Here is a 26,740-nt window from a genome sequence, read left to right as displayed (position 1 = left end):
ACCGCCAGGGGGGTTAGAAAAAGCTGAATGCTTTTCCAGAAGCACAGATTATAAACGGTATTAAGGCTTTAAAAAAAAAAGATAAGAGACTGTTGATCCAGGGAACATCCGATTGCCTCTTGGAATCAGGAAGAATTTTTTTTTTACCGTTAAAGCAAATTGTACCAGGGTTTTTTTTGTTTGCCTTCCTCTGGACCAACTATGCCTATAGGGCTTTATATCTGGGATATGTTTATTTCCCTAGTGGTTAAACTTGATGGACTTATGTCTTTTTTCAACCTAACCTACCTACCACCCTGTGAGTTAGGCACCGTGGTGTACGGGTTAGAGTTGAACTAACTAAATATAATTCACAATGATCTGGGGGTCATAATATAATAATGTAGCCCCCCCTTCCTGAGTTGTCACAGAGTGTTAGCTGTGTGGATCTGGATTCTCGTTCCCTGATATTGGGCGAATAGGGAGATTGCTTAACTTTGGCTAAATCAAGTTGTCTAAGTTGGTTGTGGAGATCCACTACTTCGCATAAAAGCTGTACAGAAGGAGCTGAGTATAGAGAATATTCCTAGAAAGTATCTGTCTCCTTGGTGGGCACGTATTTCAGAAAAAAATTGTTGAAAGGCCAATGACATTTTGTAATATGTGTGGTTTCACAATCTGCTGCCAACCTAATGGGAGCATAATCGGACCAGTTGTTCAGGCTGCTATGTGCGATGCGATGTTTGAAAAAAAAAAATCCATTCTGGTGTATGTTTTATGCACAGGAGAATAGAAGGTGTACTGCTTTTCAGTGGGATGGCTGAGGCCCCACATGTACAAGGAGATTAAATTTGTGACACAACCTGCAAAACTGGCTGAAACTCGGGAGGTGGTGGGGGGGGGGGGACGGATTACTGGATCAGTAAGACAGTCTAGGGGTAATGTATGAGGTAGGTTGAAATCTCTCACCAACAAAAGGTACATATGGGACATGGAGATTGTCTGGGTGAGGACTTAAGGCAAGTTAAGAGGAATCAACCCAAGGCAAGTTAAAAGGGGGTGTGTGAAAATGTAGAATAGGCTCCCTCAGTATGTAGTTATAGCAACTTCTATAGATTGCTTTAAGAAAAAGCACAGCATATAACTGGGTATTAAAGCTTTAAAGTAAAGATAACAGAGACTGTTGATCCAGGGAACATCCAATTACTTCATGTAATCAAGTAGGATTTTTTCCCCTTTTGGAGCAAATTGTACAAGGGTTGTTTTATTTATTTATATTTTTTTTTCCTTCCTCTGGATCAACTAATCTCTTCAAGGGTCCTCTCCTCCTGTGTCACTGTCTGTATTCGTCTGTTATTTGCAACCCTATTTAATGTACAGCGCTGTGTAATATAATGGAACTAAATAAATCCTGTTTAATAAAAAAAAAAATAGGGTTTATATCTGGGATATGTTTATTCCCCTAGTAATTGAACCTGATGGACAGTTCACTGTCTCCCCCCCCCCCTTTGGCTTTGAGTTAAATGATACAGTGCAGTAAATTATGTGTCAAAATAGCAATTCAAAATATACATTTGGTAGATATACTTCCACATGCCATTAGTAGATTGCTATATCAGTAAACTGATAGGCAACAAGTGGTAGTACGAAGAGCATACACAATCGATTTCATATGATCCACCTCATGTTATCTAGCGGACATTTGTTCCTGGGTAGAGAGGTAACTGTGGTTCCGTCCTTCTGTGTGAGCTCTCCGATTGGCAGGAGACCCCAAGGGACAAACAAAAATGGGTCTCTAAGCAGTCTGAGAAGTGGTTGGAGGGCCCGTCAACGATGACCAGGTTATCCTTGACACATCAGGGTATAGATTAGTGGTGGCAAACCTTTGGCATCCATGCTAGAGGGGGAACTTAGAGGCCTCTCTGTGGGCAGCACTCCCAACCTGGCTGGCCTCCCATTGGCTCATTGGCTGTCCCTCTGCTGGCTGAATTTCCCTTCTCCTTCCCTGAAATCATCAGTTAACCCTCAGATTACCAGACTGTGTGTGAGGAGGAGATGCAGCTGGTGTTTATTGAAGCTGATGTGTCTTGATCCAGCATTGAAAAGGTGAAAGTACAGAGGGGGGGAGGGAGGGGTAGGTAGACGTGACAAGGGGGGAGGGGGATCTTGTTTTGCTCTGTCCTAGTTATGGGAAGTATAGTATGAAGTTGAAGACACAGAACAGAGCTGCACAGCCCGGGGATTGGAGAGCCAGTCTTGTCCTGACCAGGTGAACACAAAGCTTGTGGTAGAAGGTAAATGCCTGTTGAATGTAATAGGAACCCTGTAACTGTGTGTTGCTGTCCACAGTGCTTTTAAAAAAATTGTGTGCAGCTATACAACTGGCATGCATTTAGTAAAACTCCCTGCATTCCTGTAATATGAGATAAAAATATTATGTATTGGTATTATTATTTTTGCTGTCTGCACCCTACTAGGAAGATGTTGATCATTTTCTGTCTTAGTGACAATATCCTAGTTACCAAAATAAATGAAGGCAGTAATACTGCACTGTGGTGATGGCATCTAGCCTAGATGCCTTTAAGAGGGAATTGGACAAATTTCTGGAGGAAAAGTCCTTCACGGGTTGCTAACCCTGATGGGTATGTGCTACCTGCCTATTATAGATGTGTGCCACTGTGAAATACAGAAGCTGGAGTAGATGGACCATTGGCCTGATCCAGCGGGCTCTTCTTATGTTTTAATCAGGTTATCAGTCTTATCAGGTTAGTGCTCATCACTGCTGTTGGGGTATGGATTGGTTCTGTCATAGAGAGCAAGTGCTGTACATTGCATGAATGACATCCACACTTATTGACATCCGTTTTGTGTGTCCAGTCGATGAAAGGTTACAATGTCATTGCGTAGCAGCAGGTTGAGTTTACCTGACATCACTTGACCCTTGTAATGCTCTGAGTGCTAGGATAGGTTGGTGTGCAGGGTTCAGCTCTCTATGGCCTGCCTGGGTGCTAAATGAGAGAACAGGACAGACATGCACTTGGATTGTCAGGGGCAACTTTGTAATGGCTGCTATCCATAGGAACTAACCCGGGCTCCTGCTAATGGGAAAATGAGAGCTTGTATGGATGATCGAGGTCTGCATGCCTCCCGTGTATGGGAAATGTGTGCTACACCTCTACTCCTTCTTATTTATGCAAATTCCTCAAGAAGTAGGTCCAACGCATGTACAGCGGAGGTCTATCAACGGTAGGAAATACACTCAGATGCCATTTTCAGAGCAGGACAATAGCTGGTGGTCAGTGGAACATTGCTTACTTGCGCTGGTAGTCTGCAAATTCAAAAGAAACCCCAGCTAAGAATCACTGTTGATTCGGGGAATATTCATTTCCTTAGGGATAACTAATAGTGTTAGCTATTTTTGGTATTGGGTGTTTCATGGGTTTTTTTTTGTTTTGTTTTTTTTTAATTTTGTGTTTTTGTAGGCTCCACAAGTCTTAAACACCCAAAAATTAGTACAGCCAAAAAAGCAAAAACAGGTAATGGAAGGTCATTTCAAGAGGCCTGGACAAAGTAATTTGGAGTGATTGAAAGCAATGGGAAAGCGTAATGTATTATGTGTAATGAAAGTGTTGTGTGTAGCATTTCAAGTGTCAGATGCCACTTTGACACTAACCAAAAACGTGTTGTCAAACTTGGTGAAACTGAAAGAAAAGAGTTTATTGAAGGGAAATTAAGGAAATATCATTCTCAGTATTTTTTAGTTTTTTCAACTATCTTTCTAGAACAAATCATCAGACAGCTGCCAGTTTTCAAATTTCACTGTGCATAGCAAAACATGGTAAGGCCCTCTCTGGTAGGGGTATTATCAAAATGGCCATGTTGTCTGGGAGAAATTCCCTTTTGATTTCCCTGATGATTTCCCAAACAAGGATAAAAATATTCAATGCATCTCTGGGATGCCACTTAGCAGAATTACTGGGAAAGATCGAGTCCAGCACATGCAACGCTAGGTCCTAGGTTCGAATCTCAGCCAGGAGACTATCTGCATGGAGTTTGCAGGTTCTCCCCATGTCTGCGTGGGTTTCTTCCGGGTACTCCAGTTAATTGGCTTCCCTCTAATAAAAAATATTGGCCTTAGACTGTATACATGACATATGACCACAGAAGGGACATTAGATTGTGAGCCCCTTTGAGGGACAGTTAGTGACACAACTATGAATTTTGTACAGCGCTGGGTAATATAATGGCACTATATAAATACTGTGTAATAATATTAATATTAAAATGGAAAGTAATGTTAGTCAGCAGCTCACCACTGACTTACAAAAGGCAGACTGTTACTCCAGGTGCTTGGATGAAAGCAGATATATATAATCAGGCAAGACTAGTAGAAATATATGCTGTTGGATAATTCATGAGAGAAGCTGGTGAAATTGAAGTTTTTGCCTGAAAGAACACAAGGGATAGATATCTACAATGCTGTAATGGAGGCTTTTTTTGTCACAAGACATAAGTTTCAATTACTAGTGATGGAGCACTTCTATGGTGGGGTTTCCTACCAGTTCTACATCTGGTTTCCTACAGTTCTTTGTTAAAGAAACAAAACATCAAGTCATTCAGTTCCATTGTATTATACATTAAGAAGCTCTTTGTGCTAGGGAAAGCAGCAAAAAATTTGATGATGTCCTCAAAGATGTCACAAAATCGGTGAATTACATCATGGCTTGTGCTCTGAATTTTCCACAGTTTCAGCACTTCTAGAGTAGGTTGAAGCACAGTATAATTATTTACGTATGTACAATAATGTCCGGTGGCTGAGCAAAGGACGAATCCTGGAGAGATTTGTAGCCTGCTTGGATGACATTAGGCTGATTATGAATGAAAAACGGCTGGATTATCCACAGTTTACTGATATGGCCTGGCTTACCAACCTCATGTTTTTTACAGATTTTACACATGTACTGAACAAACAACTACAAGGTGTAGGGAAAACAGCAGATAGGATGTTTTGTGATATCAAAACATTTGAGAGCAAACTGCAGGTTTCTGAAAGATCCATTAAAAGTGGGCTGCTAAAATATGTTCCAAATTTAAAAATGCATTTAGAAAATTCTACATGTGCAGAAAATCCAAGCAATCAGGGAATCTACAAGGAATTTCAAGCATTGTAGCAGCTGCATGGGTGAATTTTAGTAACAGATTTGTACAGTTCCGTAAGGGATGACAAATGACAGCACAGTTAGTTCTGAAAATGAAATTGACACAAAGAACAAGGTTTCCCATAGGCAAACCAAATTTTTTAGGGACCTTTAGGAATATGTTGGGGCCCACTGTGTAATACCTGAATTTGTTTTGGGTATAGAATGAGAATCAATTGAAATTGACTGGGTGAGTAACTAGTTAAGCCAAAAGATAGATCAATTTAAGTATTGAAGACAGGTTGGGGCTGTCTTAAAGACATGGTATTGGTCATAAAACATTAGAAATGAATTTATTCAGTTTATCCTGAAATTTACACACTTTGTTTTCTTCTCTTTCTGAATGATTATTATTCAGGTGAATATATTGAAACGATAATCCTCCTTCCGCCCTGCCGTGTCTTAGTCTAACATCTTTTAAGAGAGGAGTACACAGATGGCCACTAGCACTCAGTATTGAAGTTTTTATTACTGTGGCGTGTAATTGTAATGTTGGATAATGTTTGAACATATTAATGTTTTACCTAAATTTTTTATAGAGAGCGAATACAAACTCGGAACAAATGTACTTAACAAATGATTGGTATTTGTGGATCTCCTCTCCTTCTGAGGAAGCGGACGTAGCATCCGGGAAACGCGTAGACGTTTTTGGAATACTTCAGTAAGAGTTTTCCACTGGGAGATCTCTATTGAGTGCTTCATTTTTAAACAAGTGTTTGATTTTATATTCTATATATTATATGTTTAATGTATAATTTGCAAATAGAGTTTAATGTGGTTTTATATCTCATTGTCAATAACTACATATGCCTGACCTTAAAATTCCCTTAAAAATTTGGTTTGCCTGTGGCAAACCTTGTTGTTCTTTGTATCTGTGTTATATTGGGATGTGGTCGGGGATGATTTAAGTCCTGAAAGGTACAGTGCAATGTATTATCTGAAAATGAAATCCTTTAAGTGTGGAATTCTCTGCCAAATGAAAGCACTTGGGATTGCTTTCCTTACTTTGTTTGGATCATTTTATGCTTGTTAGCAGCTGTTTTCACCTTTGAATTATATCAAATCTGACACCAGAAACAGACTAACAGATGACCTTAGTGCTGCATTTGTTGCTCTCAAACTTACAAAGTATGTATGAGCCAAGGTTAGACAAATTATCAGCATGCATACAACAGCAAACATCAGGTTAATTATTCAAAAGCACATCAAATGAAAACTTTTACCTTTTAATAAAAAGTTGTTTGTATTATTAAAAACTCTGTTATTGTGTTTTTTAAGACAAAAGATGTTAATGTATGAGTTGTTTTTTCTAAACTAAAACCTCAGTATTCAGGTTAAATTGCCGTGTTGGCACTTTGGTCTCTAAAAAGTTTGCCATCACTGGTATAGATAGATCATTATACCATCAAATTCAATAGACCGCATGTTTCTGGCTATCCTCATTATCTCCTCTTCAAGGGCTAAAGTCATGAAGCCTGCAGGTAATTTCCCAGGGGGACCTGGTGGATGAGTGACCCACTACAGTGATACCTTGGTTAACAAGTGGCCCTGCTAACAAATATTTCGGCCAACAAATTTTTTTCCACTGTTTATGGGACTAGGCTAACGAATATTGACTTGATATTGAAAAAAGCAGAAAGTAAGACACCCGATAAATACCTCCTGTATACTGTATTAGAAGGTGAGAGGGAGACTTTGCTTTGACCTATATTAAGAAGGGCTAGTGTGGCTGTGAATTTGAGAAATAGGTGTGATTTATAGCATTTGTTCTTTACATAGGGATGTGACTTCCCTGCTGCTTGTATGCAGAACTTAATAGGGGGGGCTGTTTGCATGACTTGCAGAAGAAATCTTTTGCTAAACACAGCTGAGGTTGTGGGTGATCTTAGGGGGGTGTGAGCTCTTCTGTAACCTTTTGTAACCCTTTAATGACAAGACGAACTCTGCAGTTTTTTCTTTTTGCATATCAAAGCACAACTTGCTCCAGAAATTAATGAATGTCCATGCTCCATAAAGTTTTTAGATTTTTGCTTTGTGATTAACTCCACAGTGAGGATTTTTATTACAGTAACTGACACCACACTGCCTAAAATTATGAGACAAACATCTGTCCTAAATGCACCTAATATTGTACCTGTTACCCACTGTTACTAGGGGAAGCTGTTCAGCTTAGCCTTTGGTGAGTTTATGACCTTTTATATTGTGCTTTTACTATTTTTATAAAACTTTTCTTTAAATTGTGGGCAGCATCCAGAACCTATGGGAAATCACATTATGGCTAACAAATGTGATTCTGTTTTTTTTTTTATGTTATCTGAGGTATCTCAGTATGTTCTTAAAGATGGTTTCACTCTGTCCGATCCTTTACCGCCTTACCCCTCATTGTTGCTGTTGTCTACCGCCCCCCTGGCCCAGTATCACAATTTGTGGTATCACTGTCTGTATTAGTCTGTCATTTGCAATCCCTATTAATTTGTACAGCGCTGCGTAATATGTTGGCACTATATAAATCCTGTTTAATAATAATGGTTTGTAGGACTGCTTGCAAATCTGAGGGTTGTGCGGCTTCAGGAAGACCTCTCACTCATATATTGTTACTATGACTTCGATTTTTCATGTTCTTCAAACGAAGTTGTAAATCTCACAAAGTAGAAGCTTGGGATAACAACTGCTTTGTAGCTATGTGACCCAAGTTTTGGCAGATTGTAAGTCCTTGTCCACTGTGTTGTAGATGTATTTCAGCTCTGCAGGTCTCTTTAAACTCAGTGATAAGATGCTGGAAATCTTCCTTGATGGGCATACTATGGAGATACTCTTGCTATAGGGACATATCAAAATGCATGCCCAGTGGCACTGTACCAGTAGTTTTGTGCTGACTATCAGTAGGGGTGGAGGGAATATCCTTGTGTAAAGGGGCCAATGTGTTCCTGAGGTGCTGCCAAGACCTTTGGGTGTTTACTGTCTTGCTATCCCTTTGCAGGGTTCTCCCATGATGAAGTTGCTGGCTCCTCTATGGTAGCTAAAAGCTGATATGTCGTCTGTGCCAGAGAACAGCTGCCTGGTGACTAAGAATCGTTAGAGCCCCAGTCATCAGAGAGGCATCGCCTCGCAAGGTCTGAGTGGTTAGAAGATAGTCTGGGTCTGAATACTGTGCCATCAGATCCTGTGGAGCCTCTGGTGCCAGTGAAATGAGGGAAGTTGAAGAGCCAGCTGGCTCAGAGGATTGCACAGAAGCGCCCACCGCATGGTCTGCCGGTGCGGTGGCTGCCTAGAAGAAGTCAGCGCCATCTTGCCCAGCTGCTGGGGCTGCAGAGTGGCAGGCAAGAGGTAGCATTGGAGAGTGGATTGAATTGTAGGATCCTGCTATCCTTGGGCTGCCACCCAGCCCAACACCCATTGCCTATTCAGCCTGCCCATGGTAGGTATGCTCTAAAAACAACCAGGCTGGAGCAGGAACAAAGCCACTACATGTCTCTTTTGGTTCCATCAAAGCCACACCCTGACATTCCTTACTTTTATTAATATATTGTTATATACTTTGATAAACTATAAAAAACTATAATTCTAGATTCCACCTTCTAGGTGTATTATCATAGTAACAAGCAGATACATTGTTTTTCTTTGTATGATTTTATCTTGTTGAGCTTAAAGTGCGCTGTATGTATGTATGTATGTATGTGTGTACCAATACATATATTGTACTAACCATCGATAACCAGCCCCAGCTAAAAAATGACAATGTCAAATAATCGTATGTAATCAAACAAGACTGTGTCCTGGACATCTACAGAGTCCTAGGTTCCTTCTCGATTGCCTTGTGGTTTCATCTGGCATTGCTTTTGCTTAAATGAAACTAACAAATAATGTCTGTCAACTTGAACTGTTGTGACATAAATGTCCTGTGATCTGAACATAATGTCAGGTAAAGCAACCTTGTGTAAAATAGGAATAAAAGAAAAAAAAAAAAAAACACCTTGTTAACCCCCCCCTACCCACCTTGTGAATACAAATTAGGTAAATAAACCATTTTTTCACATAGAAAATCAAATTATTTTTGCTAGACAATAGATCTAAGAAAAAGATTCGATCTACCCGAAAAAAGATGTATGATTCACTTCAGTATCATTAATAACAAAATCATTGACAGGTTACTTAGTTTAAAAGTAATGTTGAACCCCTTATATAAATTTTACACTGAGTAAAAAGTTACCTGCATGAAAGTAAGTGTAACCAAATTTCTTGTTACAGAATCCTAATTTCAAAGGTTATATGACAAAAGCAGAACTGCAGAGAGAAGCGCAATCACTGTGTGACAAATGGTTTACTCTGGTAAGATTACTTAAATTTTCTTTCTTTCATCATTTTTTTCCCCAGGTCATTTCATAAACACTTTTATCATCCTTTGTATTTATGGCTATCTAGGAAAAGAGAGGAGAATAGAAGGACATCAATGAAAGGACCTATAGCTGTCTACACATGGTCAATTTTTTATCAACAAGGCATTGTCAACCAGAGAACTGCCACTCACTTAAAATAATTAAAAATAATTAGATAAGTGTGTATGTATGTACCCCCTCTCTCTTAAGCTTTTTTTCACTTGATTTTCTCCTGGTGATCTTGCCAGTAATATTCTTCCTGTTCTAGAGTAAAAACATTTTGTATTGCTTTACTATATCTGTGTAGGAGCAGTGTTGTCACCCTAGGACAGAAATACAGAACAACTCATTCCCACCTATTCATTACATTGGTGGGGTTGTTCTGTAAAAAGGAAAAAATAAATATTGGGACTTTAAAGGCATTACTAATCACACAAAACTTACACAAAATTTGTCAATAAATACATAGTGTCAGAACATTAGTGTCAATTAAAACAAATATAGAATCACAATACAACGCCATGTGATTTGTAGTCTCATACATATGTTCTACGCGTTTCGCACAACAAGGTCCGCTTCATCAGCAACCAGGAGACCTTCAATATCAACAACATATTAACCTCCTGGGAGGTTCATTTCTGTCTGGATTTATATGTCTGTCACGCTCAGAGAGACAGGACCACTAGGGGGCGGGACGCTTTGGCTTTGCACAGAGGTGGTGTGAGCCCTGAGAAGGGCCAAGGCGCAGAGTCCAAGCAGTAACCAGGTTTTCTCCAGAGCCTCTGATGGTGAGAATGTTGCGCCCCCGGTTACTGCCAGGTTGCAGTCCTTGGGCACACCCAGGTGGGCAAAGCACGTTACCAAATTACAAAGAAGGATAGTCAAGGGAAGCCGGGATCGAGACAGGCAGCAAGAAAGAGAGGTCAGGTCACACACCAGGGGTCAATAGCTAGGGATCCAGGAGACAGACACCAATGACACAGAGGCCACTGCGTGACAGGAAACACAGGAAACACTGGAACCAGCAAGAGGTACAGGTGATGCAAGGATATCCACAGGCAGACAGGAACAGCACAGGGAAGTTGGCTGGGAACCAACAAACTGGACAATGAAGGGTTAACACAGGAGCTGGACACAGGAAACACTGGATTAAGCAGCAGGTGTGCAGGAACCTGTAAGACTTGTTGCAAGAACACAAAATGGAGTCAGAGAGCTAGCTAAATAGCCAGGGCTGGTTAAGAGGCTATTTTCTGATTGGCCAGTGGCATGGACAGAGTTGATAAAGCTTGGAAACAGAGGCACGCCCAGCATCAAAACTGTCCACATGCGTAGGGGAGAGATGCTTGTGCTTTAGTGGGGAAAAGGTAAGTGTGACAATGTCTAAAAGCAGTATATTGTTTTTCATGAAAATGTATTTTACTGTATAATATAACAGTATGAGTAACATAAAGTTTGAAACACAAAATCATGTCAAAATAATAAATAAAATTTTTAAAAAATAATTTTTTTACTTTTTTTAACTTAATTTTTTACAAAATTAATATACTCATACTATTATATTATACTATAAAATAAATGCTCATAAAAGACAATGTACTGCTTTTAGACATATAAATCCACTTTATTGCAATCAATAGAGTTATTTTGTATTGAATGCAATACAAATAAATTTGAAATTCCCTCCACTCCCCCAACGCAAGGGCCGCATGCACCAACGTCACTGTTAACTCCCTGGTGACCTATCAGATGCGGAGGACGCCGGCTGGAGGATGCGAAGGATGATGGAGGATGGAGCATGCCGGCGGATCAGGTAAGGCTCTATTTACTATTGATTTTCACTGTTTCAGCTACCCCGAGTGTGACTCGGGGTTACCGTTTTCAGCATCTTTTTCTTACACCCCAAGTCACACTCAGGGTTACCGCTGGGGAGGTTAATAATCACAACACACTTTATATGTAAAAAACAAAAACACGCATATATTTCTCTTTCCTAAATAATAACAGGTACACAAAATTTAATAAGCTTACATCTATGGTCATATGTAGTAGGAACTCCTAATTGGAACATGGTGGTTCCTTCACAGAATGGTAATTTGGAGGGACCAAAAATCATACAGCAAACTGTAGGGAAGGTTGGGCAAGGTCTCGTCATGCAGAGGAGGACAGTATCAAATCTCATAAAATTATATAGGCAGCCAAATCCAAGTCATAAACTACTAAATAATAACAAGTCTCAGAGTGCTTATTTTATTATAAAAAACAAGATAAATTGTGATTGTAATCTACCATATTTCAAACAACATCATATAAAATAAAATAACAAAATACCCAACAAATAATACCACCAAAGTAAATAGCATGTCACATAATTATCACCCCAAATTAAAAAACTAATCAAAATGGTGCTGTGCACAACTACAGCCCACAACCCCAGTGCAACAAATGCTTAGAAAACACAACATGCCTCTGCCAATAATAAGCTTCAATTCCCCAATTAAAAATGAGTAGAGTAGCATGTTGCATAAATATAACCCTTAACTAATAAACTCATTAAAAAATAATGCTTTGCTTTGCTCTATATTTGTTTTAATTTGATTGTAATTGACAATAATAAAAAGTTTTCTATGTTTTTAATAGTGACAAATTATGTGTAAGTTTTGTGTGATTAATAATGCCTTTAAAGTCCCAATATCTAGTTTTTTCCTTTTTGTAGTTTAAATTAGGGATGTGGCATTGTATAATTGTTCATCAAGGAAAAATGTTTAATTGGGGTTGATCTGTAGCTTACAGACTTGTTCTTGCATTTAGGTATGTTAAACTCACACAATTAACATATCGTCCACCTGGTAGTGTGCCTGAATTGCCTTAACCCTACACTGTGTAATTACTAGGGCTCCTGAAAATCTATGCTCAGGAGCCACAAGGAAGAATCCAAAGGCTTTGTGACCAATCAGAGGCAGGGGTCATGTCAGTGTAAGGAAGATGGAAAGGGATTTTTGTGCTGATCTCACTGCCCAGTGTCATACTGCTGTCATTGCATGCTGTGCCATGCATGTCCTGTTACCTGTGTGAAAGAAAATTTTCTGGGGTGCCAATATTAAAAGAAAATTTTCTTTTTCACTTATGTTATCCCTTTTCTTGAAAGCAGTATCTTTTTTAATTCTCTATTATTTTAATAACACAGGTCAACATGTCATTTTCATCAGATATAATTTTATGTGAGCTTTGTATGCAGATTTTAAATCTGTTTTCAGTTTTTCTCTAGCATGTCTAGTTTTTGTGATGCAGCTAATTATATATTGTGTGAAATTTATTATAAATAGCCTAACATATTACAACATTTACCAACCGTTTTCTTTTTTTAAGGTTAGAGACTGCTGTAACTGCGATTGATTTCTTTTGTCATCATGCCTAGAAATTGCCTTAATGATCCAGACCGTTTCTGTTACGTGTAGGGTTCATTCATAAGCACAACATCGCCAAATTACCACATTTTATTTTGGCTGTCCACTTGGTGACCAGGATAAATCTTGGGCTCCACCTGTCATCTGTACCAGTTGTTCCAACAGACTGCATGACTGGCTAAATTGGCGTAAAGCAGCCATTTGCAATCCTGATGGTTTGGAGAGAGAACTGCAAGACCATCTAATCGACTGCTATTTTTGCCGCGTCAACAAAAGTGTATTCTCAGGTAAAACTAAGCACAAAATTGTATATCCCAGCCTCAATTCTGCAATTAAGCCTGTTCCCCATGATGATTCATTGCCAGTTCTGGTACCGCCACATGATGGACTTACTTCTTTGGAAGGTTATGAGGAATAATGCGCTGGAGTTGCAGCAAGTTCCAACCCCCAATCATCTGATCCTGACTACTTGGCCAATGAAGTTTCAGAAACAAAGACCTTTACACAAGCAGAGCTGAATGATCTCCTTTGTGATCTAAAAGCAGAACTTCTTGCTTCAAGGCCCAAACAGAAGAACTTGCTTGCAAAGGGTGTAACTCACTACAGAAAACAAAATCATAACTTGACAACGTTCTTAACTAGTGATGGCTCACTGTGCTACTGTCATGATATAAATGCACTCCTTAACAGTTTGTCACAAGAGCATGTTCCATCTGAATGGCGTATCTTCATTGATTCCTCCAAAAGAAGCTTAAGAGCAGTCTTACTGCATAATGGTAATTCCAAACCAAGTAACCTAAAAGAGTCCTATGACAACATGAAGTTACTACTTGAAGCAATCCAGCATAAAACACACCAGTGGAACATCTGTGTGGTTCTAAAGGTCATTGGCTTGCTGATGGGAATGCAAGAGGATTCACAAAATATTGCTGTTTTCTATGCCTGTGGGACAGCCGATCTACAGGAGACCATTATGTCAAGCATGATTGGCTATTAAGAGATACATATAAGCCCGGAACAAGCAGAGTCAAGTTTCTGCCTCTTGTTGATCTGCATAAAATATTTCTGCCGCCTCTCCATATCAAATAGGCTTGATGAAAAACCTTGTAAAGGCCATGGGTAAATCAAACTCTATGGGTTTTCAGTACTATGTTGAGAAGTTTCCAAACATAAGCATTGCAAAAATGAAGAAAGGGATATTTATAGGGCCACAGATCAAGTCTGTTTTGCAGGATAATGTTTTCAAACAATCTCTCTCAGCAGCTGAGTTAGAAGCTTGGGATGCATTTAAGTGGATGTATGAAAATTTCCTGGGCAACCATAGGTCTCCTGGATACAAGGAAAGAGTTCAAAATCTGCTTGATTCATACCAGAAACCAGAAAGAGTTGTCGCATGTAATTAAAAATATATTTTTTCTCTCATATCTAGAATTCTTCCCGGAAAATCTTGGTATGGTGAGTGACGAACAAGGAGAACGTTTTCACCTGGACATTCAGTTAATGGAGCACCACTACCAAGGTTTCTGGAATGAAAGTATGATGGCTAACTACTGCTGGATGCTGTACCGCCACAATCCAAAGAGTACACAAGAAAATCATACATCAAGCATTTCTGAAGAAACAATGGCACCTGACTGACACTGTTCAGTAGATCTATACCACAGTGTGCCTTATTTTACTTCACACTGAAGATGTAATAACATTCACTTCAATGGTGCTTACATTTTAGTACAAAATACATGCACATACAATGGTAACTCTAATATTACTCATAACTCAGGAACTGTACGTGTTGGGGAAAAACTAAAAACAGATCTGAAATCTGCTCAAAAGATTTAGAAAATTTTGCTGTAGTTTCTGATGATTATCAAAACTTATTTTTTGTTGATCTGTATGATTACACAGATCTTAAATAACAAAGAGATTTATAAACAGATTCCAAATAAGCTAAAAAAGGATCACATAGACAAGGTAAAACAATATGTTACATAAGGAGTCAAGAAGATAGGAGAAAGAAAAGAGCAAGTAAGAGAGGCAAAAAGAGAATAAGAGAACGATGGCTGTTTTACATCTCCAGGACCCCTGGCCATGTTCAGCCACACCCATGCATCCACCCCTTACTCAGGTGTCCTCCCACTTACAGAAATACACTGTTCCCAGCTGTCCACAGATATTCTCCAGTAGTTGTCACTGTTGCACTGGGGGCAAGTCCTCTGACTCAGCTGACCAGCTGGTTCTGGCTCTTTTGGGTGTCATCTGATAACAGCGATGTTTACACACCTGGCATGATATTTGTAGAAGTCTTTAAAGTAGATTTCTCAGTGTACAGCCCCTATACCCAACAACTGGTATGGGGTGTCATTCCTGCTCACAAAGATGTTATCTCTTTCTGGCTGCTTGGTTCTGATCTCCAGCTGGAATCATCTTGCTAGTTTTGTTCCTAGAGGCATTTCAAAGGCAACCATCAAGGCTCACCAACAGTTATCTTGAACCCATTATTTGAAATGGAATATGCATAAGTGCTGATTTTATACAATTCATGTTGTGCACTCCAACACTGTGCTTTCAGGTTTTATTCTACAGATATTCTGTAAATTATAGTGATCAAACTACCCTTTGTTTTCTATTTACTTAAAACAGACCTTATCTGCTGTGTTAACTCTGAGGTAGACCCAAAACTTGCTTCCCCCACCAGTGCTGTGCTCATCTCTTAAACCATTTTTTCAATAACATTTATCAGTTCTCGTTTGTCACTACTGACAGAACAATAAATCACAAACCTTAACTTTTGGGGGTTTTTTGTGCACTGTTAGCAGGTGAGGTAGAATCTTTTAGTACCACGACTCACTGACCTGCTTTATGACTGTGACTATAGGTTTAGCAGATGTCTGTGTTACATAGTAAGTCAGGGTGAAAAAAGACATAAGTCTGTCAAGTTCAGCCACTAGGGAAATAAACATATCCCAGATATAAAACCCTATGGACATAGTTGGTCCAGAGGAAGGCAAAAGAAACCCTGGTACCATTTGCTGCAACAGGGGAAAAAAATTTCCTCTTGATTCCATGAGCAAATCGGATGTTCCCTGGATCAACAGCCTGTTATCTTTACTGTGTTTTGTACATGATGCCATGAAAGGAAAATAGTAAACTTTCAGCAAGATATGGGGATTTTCAGTTTAGAGCATTGCCTTTCACACACTGTATTAGCACATTAGATATTCATGGATGGACTCTGGTAGACCACTGTAGGAAACGTCTACACATGACTGAGAGGACAGAATGTTTGGTAAAAGAAAAGGGCCAGAAAAGATGCGGAGGAGTCGGCTTTGTAATCCCTTAGGTGCATTTAAAATAGCTGCAGCAGGTTCTGGTGTTTGTGTGAAATTTGCTGTATGCAAGGAATTGTGATTTATCACTTTAAGAAAAGAAAAAAAGAAAGGTAAGGTAAAACTGGACTTTAGATTTACCAAATGCTGGCATAAGCTATCAGTCAACACAGGGCATGTGTAACTTTCAGTTAGCAAGCCTATAGACATTTAGTATTGAAGAGTGCAAACCAGAGAGAGTCTGCATATGTAAAGAGCAAATTTGTCTGAAGTCGTATACACATTTGATTACAAATAATACATATAATCAAGGTCTACTTTAACCACCTGAGCGTTACACTGAGGTCTAGATTTCTGTACCAAAAGTGATCCACTGTTTTTCATGAATTTTTTTTTTTAAATTGTAGACCTGTAACTTACAGAAATATGTCCGAACAAGGGTTCTAGTAGATATTATGAATATACGGAGGACGACGCTGGAATACGAAAACGACGCTGGATGAGCACAGCGGGACCAGGTAAGTATGGATGCGACAAAAATACGGGGTTAACCATCCTACCCTTTTCTTTTTGCCCGTACGAAGGTCGGGCTTAATGGCTAGGTGGTTAATATCTATGATTAAAAATATTAGCTGACTACTTTATAATTTTTTGATAAAACATTTTTGCTTGTTCTCTTGTACAGATTGATGCCAACAATAAATACACTGCTTGGTCTTCTGTTAGTACATTAATCCAGAAGGAGTTGGTCATCAAAACTCACAGCCCAGCCAGGTAACACAGTAAGGCTTTTCACCAGACTTTACTAGCTGGCATTGAATATAACATTGCTACACATAAATGAGAAGTTTAGTGTGAAGTGAACTGTGACTCCTTATGTAAAATCCCAGCACAAGAAAAATGTTTTTTTTTTTTCAAAAACTTTCTTTTTAAATAGTTCCTAAACTGCACACGAGGTAATGTTTGTAGAATATGCTATGTGTGTGTATTGGATGTCTGCGTTTACTCTGCCAGACTTTCCTAACTGGATAAGAATTGTTATCATTTAAAGGCTGTCTGAGTGAAAACTAGAAGTTTATATAACATACACTGGGCATGTTTTATTAACTCACTCCAAGCCTGGGGAAGATAGACTGCTATGAGTGAACCTGGGTAATCCTGAAATTATTAAAAATATTCCACAACTAAGAGCAAATGAGTTTAAAGAAATCTATTCCAGGTTTGCTGGATCACCCAGGTAGTCTATCACACGCTGCGTTAGCACATAGATATTCCTGGATGGACGCTGCATGTGGGCCATAATGTTTGTGATTTCAGTTACTCGTTTGATTTTTTGCAAAATCAACAGGTATTTTAAGTTGCAGAAAATGTCCTTATTCTAAAAAATAAATATTGATTCAACCACCACATCTAAGGCCTGGTAAACTGCAATTGATTACAGTTTTTTAGATTTTAGATATTTAGGCCGTTTTTTTTACACAGATATTCCCTGACTGAAAAAGGAGTTGAACTGGCCCAGAGATTGGAGGATGCGGATCAACTGCTAGAAGGCAACGTTAATGCCAGTTCTTCTGATGATGCATATAGTGTGGGAAACCAAGCAATTCCAGCCATTGTGTAGGTAACCAAATATTGTGTTTACGTAAGAAAAATTAAAAAGGAATTCCACCACTAACTGCTACTAAACTGCAGAAATATTGCCATATTAGCAGAAATAATGCCAACCACTTGCAATTGTAGGATATGTTTTTCTTAGTACTTTTCTCAATCATTTCCACAACCAACTTGCTTATAGCTATCATTATCTTACCTTGCTTTAACACTAACAGTGTTAAAGCATTCACCCAGCCACATAGTGGTTAGGGTTGGACCAAACTGGAGTGCTAGTTTTTTGTGTTGGAGTTTTTTCCTGTTACTAAATGCATACATCATCAGATCTTCTTTTTCAGATCATCAGTCCTTCTTTATTTGCTAGTCTCTGCTGCACCCATTTTATTTATTTCTTTAACTTGGCTCATTACTTGAATAGATTTACCTTTATTGATTGATTGCCTTTTTAAAGTAAATATGTATTAGGTTTAAAACTCCTAAACCTGGGTAGATACCCATGTCCATCTGTACCCAAACTGTAAATATGATACTGAGATACCAGTGGGTCCACACATAATTTCTAGAATTGCAGTTGCCGTTTGCTTTATGGGTCTGCAGTGGCTTAAAGTTGTTGACTATGTTCACTTAAAGTGTACCTAATCTCAAAATTTTGTAAATTCACTTTACATAAAAGAGTAGCCAACCCTTTTGTGCAGCACCTCCTCTCTCAGTCTTAATTGCCTAGGCGAACAAGACTGAATGGGAGCGGAGAGCCTACCAGGATACCTACATCATCACAGGAGGCTCTGGGTGCTCCTGCGTATGTTGACATGCGCAGAGAGGGCATTTTTCTATTAAGGGGAAAAAAAGATGCCGATCTCATGCAAGCGCAGCTCTTTTTTTTCCCTGTACAGCGAGCTACATCACCCAATCTTGCACCAATGCAGTGCGAGATCGGGTGATGTGGGAAGAAGGAAGAGAAGAGTGAAGATGGCGTCGCCCAGTGTTTTCTTAGTGCCTGGACGAAGAGGAATTCTAAGACGCCGCAGGAGCAGATCGCGGGAAAGACCATAGCCATCGAGGGATCTGCAGGATTAAAGGTAAGGTAACGGTCTATAATACCAACTGTATTTCCAATGTTTGTCAATCTATTTATTGAAGGTATTTTGTATTTTGCAGTGTTCCCCAGTGCACAACACCTAGTCCACCTTTAGAAACAAAGCTGTTCAGTTCAGATCCTGTACTTGAATCCTATAACCATGTGCCTGAGTTTACACTGCTTCCAGGAAACTTCAGTGTAATTCTCTGTGTTGACTTCATTGAGACTACAGGGTAAGATAGCTATTATTAGCCTAGACTAAAACTGAAAGTGTAATGAAATTCATACCATTTTGACAGTCTGCAGTTTTCTGACTTGCTCTGCATGTACTCAGACTTTCATCCAAGTAGTGTGTTTTGGTACACCAGTATTTGTTTCAGCTGACTTGCTCTGCATGTACTCAGACTTTCATCCAAGTAGTGTGTTTTGGTACACCAGTATTTGTTTCAGCTTTTACTCCTTAAACTTGCTTTAATAATACATGACCCCATTTGTACATAAATATAATCAATATATGTCAAATCAAGTATTTACCAGACTTTTGACAAGCAAAGTTTAAAATGTACAGTAAGTTACTGTATAAAAATTTTTCTGTTTTGTCAGGGGTGCTGCACACAAAAAGCAGGAGTTGGTTACCGAACTGAAAAGGAATGGAGTGAATTTTGACGTACGCAAACTGCACATTGGGGACTTTCTGTGGATAGCACAGGAAAAGGTCCCACCTTTACCAGGTTAGTGCATTGATGCTGAGGGAATTTTTTTGTGTAACTCCATCCATAGGGTAGAGATAGAAGACATTCTATTACTCTCTGTGACCTTGTTTGAAGAGATGTCACCTTTTCTTCTTCAGGTGACAATGTTGACATCAGAACAGGAAAGGAAATAAGTAGAAATCTTCAGCAGACACACATATTCAGCAATAAAAGCTAACAGCTGTATTTTTTTTGACTCAACTTAAATGTTTTATTGCACTGTGCATACCAGCTTGAGAATTACCATACCTTTATGTTCTATTCACAACTCTGTTACCAAAACAGAAAATGAGAGAAAATATCTTCAGCTGATCAAGAGACATTAGTAAATACTTGACAGAAGGTCTAAACTTTTCTCAACCAAACAGAAAACAGTTGTCATGAGTTGCATTTTAAGCTTTACCTGCTAGCTGGTTGAATTTCCATGTCTTTTGAACATTTGCAAAGATCTCTAATGGTATTGCAAATTTTATTATTCTAAGTGTTCAGCTTATTAGGCATGATTTATTAACCTCCCTAGCAATCTAATACTTTTCAAATTTCCATGCAAAAAGTGGTACACTTTTTTGCATGGAAATTTTTTTTTCATTGTAGGCTGTAATTCTTAGGCATAACTCACTGTTATTTAATACATTTATTAAATGTAATAATAAACTTTAAATAAAAAAACACAAAACCGCTAGGGGGGTTAAAGCTTTCCATGGTTGGGGAGGATGAACTTTCATCAGTGAAGCAGGGTGATCCAGTAATTTATCTAGGCCAGCCTACAGTCCTTTTCGAAAGGGATGACCATTATAATATTTACCCACACTTAAATTTTTAAGAGAACTGGTAAGAAGTCCTCAGCCACCATATTATTAGCCGATTTCTTCTTGATTTTTAAAAAACTTTTAAGTATAGATAAAGTCAACTGTCGGTCATAAAGAGTTATGTTTGACATGTTTTGCAGGACAGTTGCGAATTCCACACCCTCGGGAGCTTGTGCTTGATTATATTATTGAGAGGAAGAGAATGGATGATCTTTGTGGAAGTATTATAGATGGCCGTTTTCGAGAGCAAAAAGTAAGTCATTTGTTATGCCCATGTGTTTTTGAATGGGTCAGTGTACCTCTACCTTCCCAACCCCAGCAACCACTGCAACTAATATTTTTTGTGCAGCTTTAATATGCCCCCTGTTCTATTTGGAAAAATCAATATTGTGGGATTGTTTTTTCTAGCTGTTCATCATCCCGTAATCTCTAAAAAGTTGGAACTCGGCAACATAGAGTGTTGTACTTCAAATAACCTAAAGCAGTGATGGCGAACTTTTTAGAGACTGAGTGCCCAAACTGCAACCCAAAACCCACTTATTTATCGCAAAGTGCCAACACGGCAATTTAACCAGAATACTGAGATTTTAGTTTAGAAAAAACAACTCATACATTACCATATTTTGTCTTCAAAGAAAAACACAATACCATTGCTTTCAATGATACAAACAACTTTTTACTAAAAGGTGAAGGTTTGCATTTGGCATGCTTTTGAAAAATATGATTTTTGCTGTTGTATGCATGCTGATAATTTGTCTAACATTGGCTCATTCTTTGTAAGTTTTAGAGCAACACATACAGCACTCAGGTCATCTTTTATTTAGTTTCTGGTGTCAGATTTGATATAATTCAAAGGTGAAAACAGCTGCTCACAAGCATACGATGATCCAAACAAAGTAAGGAAACCAAACCTAAGTGCTTTCATTGACCTAAAATTGTTTGGCAGAGAATTCCACACTTTCATTTTCAGAACTAACTGTGCTATCATTTGTCATCCCTCCTATCGTCTCTCATGTTTCACACAGGGCTTTCTCCATCTTACGGAGTTGTAAAAACCTGTTACTAAAATTCACCTTTGCGGGTAACACAATGCTAGAAAAATCCTTGTAGATTCCCTGATGGCTTGTAGGATTTTCTGCAAATGTAGAATTTTCTAAATGCAATTTTAGATTTGGAAAATTTTTCAGCAGTCCCACTTTCATGATCCTATGTCTTGTAACAAAAAAAGCCTCCCAGCATTGTAGATATTTATCCCTTGTGCTCTTTCAGGGAAAAACACCAGTTCCACCAGCTCTTCTCTCATGATGTCACCAACAGCATAATGCAAAATGACTGCTAGCCTTGCATGATTATATCTGTGCTTTCATCCAAGCACATGGAGTAACAGGCTGCCTTTTGTAAGTCAGTGGTGAGCTGCTGACTAACTAACGTGATGTTGCCATGCACTGGACTCCATCCTTAACAGTATTTCTGCTAAGTGGCATCTTAGAGATGCATTGAATAATTTTATCTTTGTTTGGGAAATCATAAAACAGGGAATTACTCCCAGGCAACATGGCCATTTTGATAATATCCCAATCAGAGATGTTTTGCTATGCACAGTGAAATTTGAAAACTGGCAGCTGTCAGATGATTTGTCCAAGAAAGATAGTTGCAAAAACAAAGATACCGGGAATGATATTTCCTCAATTTCCCTTCAAGAAACTCTTTTCTTTCAGATTCACCAAATTTGACAACACTTTTGTGGTTAGCATCAAAGTGCAATCTGACACTTGATGTGCAACACACAATACCATCATTACACAGAATACATAACGCTTTCCCATTGCGTTCACTTTCTCCAAATGACTCTGTCCAGGCCTCTTGGAATGATCTTCCACTATATGTTTTTGTTTTTTTTCTGTAATAATGTTTGGGTGTTCAAGACTTGGAGTCTACAAAAACCCAAAAAAAAAAAAACAAGCACCCAATACAAATCTATCTCTACGCCAAAAATAGTTAACACTATTAGTTAACACTTAAGAAATGGATATTCCCTGAACCCAGTGATTCTCAGTTTTGGTTCTTTTTGAATTTGCTGACCACCAAGGGGCAATGTTCCAATGACCACCAACCATTAGCCTGGTCTGAAAAAGGCATGGGCTGACAGGGGGAACCCCAATACGAGGCCAGCCAGGTGGGGAGTGTGTGCCCACAGGGAGGCCTCTGAGTGCCCCCTCTGGCACCCGTGCCATAGGTTCGCCACTACTGACCTAAAGAATTTCTCTACTCAAAATTTTTTTTTTCAGATTGTTTCAGATAAAGGATAGTTCAAAACTCCTGTCAGCTTTTACTATGGAGGTTCTGTGGGAAAGAATCTTTTAACTTCCTGACTGATAAAAATTTGTAGCATCAGGTCAGACATTAATGAAAAATCTCATTACCAGCACCACTAAGAGAAATAAAAATGCTTTTATACATTAGGTAGGGAGGTGCAAGAATCTCTGTCAGTTTTTTATTGTCATCTGCTTCCTTGTTGCAAATTTTCCCCAACTGTCTGGTAAAAGGTTGTCTAGCTAGAACAAAAGGTATGGGATATCTTTCTAATAGAGCCCCAAAGGGCAATGAAACCTTGTTGAGTTTTAACCCATATCCATTCTATCTATAGCAAAATAAAATAAAAGTTAGGGGTATAGATGAAAAAGAGAGGATGACCAAATCAAGGCTCCCAAATTAAATTTAAATGCTGATTCTCCAACTAGCAATAAAGACCTGCCTGCAAATCAAGTATCCCAGCAAAAAAGTCTGATGTTGGAAACATTTCTTTACGTTTATCAGTCTGTTATCTCAAATAGGCCTCACAGTACCTGAATTATTTTCCTTTAAAATCCAAATTGCTCAGGAAAAAAAATCTACAGTTATAAAATATCATCTAGTGAGGAGATACCATCTGATGTTGCTAACAATATTTGTGTTTTCACCAATAAAATTGTTTATAGTAATAGGCATTAGGACTTTGTTCACACAGAACAGCTCCGCATTCAGTCAAGAAAAAAAAACATGCTCTAGATATGTACAAAGTATCTCCTAGATGCCTTAACTTTACACTTTCTAGAAGGTTTTTTAATCAGGGTCAGTTTTAAACAGAGAAAAGATTATGGTGTTTCAAGATGGTAATATGGTATATTTTTATTTCTTTCTTAGTTTCGTCTTAAGAAGTGTGATCTGCTTCACTCAATATATTTAGTTGAAGATTATGGGTCATCACAACACTTAAGTATTCCAGAGGCCACCTTGCAGCAAGCCATAGTGAACACACAGGTAATGTCTGATAAGTACAATCACAGGGTATAGTCTTCCAAAGTCATTTTGGGTGTAATTGCATTCTCAGTGCTGAATAATGACCAATTCTCTCATTAAAGTCCATGGAACACAGCTTGTTTTGTAGTTTTATGCTTTTACTCAACAGTAATCTCAAATGGAAACCTTTTATCAGGAAAACTTGTGGTCACTCCCAGTTGGGACTGAAGTTGGGAGTTGAAACTTTACAGACTATCAGGGAAGCAGTCTTGTCTGCAAGCTTTTGCACTTTAACCACCTAAGCGTTACACTGAGGTCTAGATTTCTGTACCAAAAGTGATCCACTGTTTTTCATGAAATTTTTTTTTAAATTGTAGACCTGTAACTTACAGAAATATGTCCGAACAGGGGTTCTAGTAGATAATATGAATATAAAAAATGTTTGAAACACACAATCATGTAAAAAAAAAATTACTTTTAATAAAATTAAAGGAAAAACACAAAAATCAGCAATGTAAACAAATCATAAATACTGAAAATACTGAAAAAGCAATAACTCTGTATATTGTAAAGTACTATATTATTCTAAAACACCTCCCTAGTGTGGCAATTTTTAAAACTTTGATTGTGTATTTATTGGAGTTTGTTTTGAATTATTTTGTATTTGATTGGATACGGGAGTTTGTATCCAATCCAATACAAAATAAGAATTTGAATTTCCAAGTTATTTACTTTTATTTTATTTTTTTTTTATTTTTTTGTATTGGATTGGATGCTGGAGTTTGTATCCAATCCAATACAAAATGAGAGTTTGAATTTACCAGGTATATACTTTGTAATTATTTGAATTATTTTGTATTGGATTGGATACGCAAGTTTGTATCCAATCAAATACAAAATATAAATTTGAATTTCCAAGTTATTTACTTTTATTTTTTTTTTATTTTTTGTATTGGATTGGATACGCAAGTTTGTATCCAATCCAATACAAAATGACAGTTTGAATTTACCAGGTATATACTTTGTAATTATTTAAATTATTTTGTATTGGATTGAATACAGGAGTTTGTATTGAATCCAATACAAAATGTTTGAATGAGTTTCAGTTTGAATTTCCCGCACACGCGCCGACGTCATCACGTACGCAGGGAGAAGCCGTCCGTTTTTTTTTTTTTTTTCTCCCTGCAGAGATCATCCGGCGCTGGAACGAGAAGGACGTGGGACAATCAGCGGGACCAGGTAAGAAGCCGGCCGGCATCTTGTGTTCCGCCGGCCGGCATCCTGTGATCCGCCGGGCCAGCGCAAGATGCCGGCCGGCGGAACACAAGATGCCGGCTGGCTTCTTACCAGTCCCGCTGGCACCCGACGAAGGCACCCGACGCTGGAGAGATCGGCGGACGATGACCGATGGAGGACGACGCTGGATGAGCACAGGGGGACCAGGTAAGTAAGGATGTGAAAAATCTCGAGCTTAACCATCCTTGCAATTTTTTTTTGCCCGAGCGAAGGTCGGGCTTAACTGCAAGGAGGTTAATGACCATCCATTTCAAAAGGTCAATTTGTTGGACAAAACCTGTTTTTTTCTGATGCTATCTCTTCCAACTGGCAAACAGTGGTCAACTATGGTAAAACTAACAGTGGCATGCCAAATACTGTCCACTCACCCCTCCTCGCCGAATAAACTGATATTTGTGTGTGTCTAAAAATGTAGAGATGTATATGTACACATTGGGATTCACATGCATTTGAGCTCTAAATTATTATTTATTTATTTTTGCATTTATAAATCATCACCTAAGGGTACAATGCCTCAGACTTTTTATTTGCACGCATAATTGCATGTTTGGATATATGTGTGTGGTACTGTCAGCGGTAAACCATGCATGTGGCGGTAACCTCAAGGAACAATCCAAGTGGATCCAAGTTTCCTTGGAAAAGGGCTTTGTATATCAAGTTCATACCATAAAAGAGACAAAGCATTTGCTTGTCAGAGGCATTAACTAAACTTGGTTTATTCAAGTAACATTGTGCCCACTAATGGAGTCCCTAACACAGGCAGCACATGTGCATTATTTTGTGATCTGCCATCTCTAGGATTTATCACCCAGCTGCAGGCTTCCACAGCAAAAGGACTTCAGCAAAGAGAGAACCCTAAGCATCAATCAAATATATGTTTGTGGTCACAATCATACAACATTTTGGTTAAACCAAAAACACTTGTGACTAACTTTGAAGCTATATATAAAGACTTGTGAGCAGCTGATTCTAATAATGAGGTCTGGCTGCCAGGTAAGATGCAGGCATAGTAATGGGTACTGTGCTCCCTGGCTTATAACATAACTTAAAATTCTGAGAAAACAAAAAGTTTGTTGTGAGAGACTAGGTGACATTAAACGTATGTGCCTGTCACCGATATATGCCGTCAACAATTCTGCCTTCTGCTCCCAAGAGCCTCACAAAATATATACGTACCACACACACTCATAAACACACTCTTCTTCTATACTGTAGCTGAGCTATACATTCTTTGAGGCCAATCCTTATAAGGGAACACAATACAGTGTACCACCAAAAAATGAATGCTTACCTGTTGTGTGTTTCCTATTATTAGGTGGTTGATGGGTTTTTCATCAAGCGTACCAAAGATGCACGTGAGTCTGCAGCCTACTTAACTATAATGACCCGCCATCTACAAAACATGTATTTGGTAAGCTGATAGAGGAACAAAATCCCTATTTAATGTACAGCGCTGCGTAATATGTTGGCGCTATATAAATTCTGTTAATTAAATAGTTAGTTTAATAGTGTTAATAAATTTTGTTAATAATACAATAATAAAGTCTCCTAATACAATTCAAGCATAAGGGTTTACTATATACATATATGAAAATAAGAATATATAAATATATATTTATTTTGTGTGTGTGT

At 38.5% G+C, this 26,740-nt stretch overlaps 1 protein-coding gene and 1 long non-coding RNA gene across 5 annotated transcripts in view; one reads left to right on the top strand and one right to left on the bottom strand.

Moving 5' to 3' along the window:
• LOC140337598 (uncharacterized) overlaps positions 1–26,740 on the bottom strand; it is a 402,692-nt gene that overhangs the window by 146,536 nt on the left and 229,416 nt on the right. The window lies entirely within an intron of this gene.
• MUS81 (MUS81 structure-specific endonuclease subunit) overlaps positions 1–26,740 on the top strand; it is a 160,637-nt gene that overhangs the window by 128,581 nt on the left and 5,316 nt on the right. For 3 of the 4 annotated variants that reach the window (XM_072421314.1, XM_072421313.1, XM_072421311.1), the window contains exons 6-13: positions 9,426–9,506; positions 16,969–17,057; positions 17,766–17,900; positions 19,053–19,205; positions 19,576–19,703; positions 20,674–20,786; positions 23,717–23,833; positions 26,424–26,519. In XM_072421314.1, the coding sequence (XP_072277415.1) occupies positions 9,426–9,506; positions 16,969–17,057; positions 17,766–17,900; positions 19,053–19,205; positions 19,576–19,703; positions 20,674–20,786; positions 23,717–23,833; positions 26,424–26,519 (912 nt within the window). The remainder of the gene's footprint in view (positions 1–9,425; positions 9,507–16,968; positions 17,058–17,765; positions 17,901–19,052; positions 19,206–19,575; positions 19,704–20,673; positions 20,787–23,716; positions 23,834–26,423; positions 26,520–26,740) is intronic. The other variant, XM_072421315.1, reaches the window with a different exon arrangement.

The sequence above is a fragment of the Pyxicephalus adspersus genome, chromosome 9, assembly GCF_032062135.1.
Source record: "Pyxicephalus adspersus chromosome 9, UCB_Pads_2.0, whole genome shotgun sequence".
In the NCBI taxonomy this organism is placed as follows: Eukaryota; Metazoa; Chordata; class Amphibia; order Anura; family Pyxicephalidae; genus Pyxicephalus; species Pyxicephalus adspersus.
This window is presented reverse-complemented; position numbering and strand designations above follow the sequence as displayed.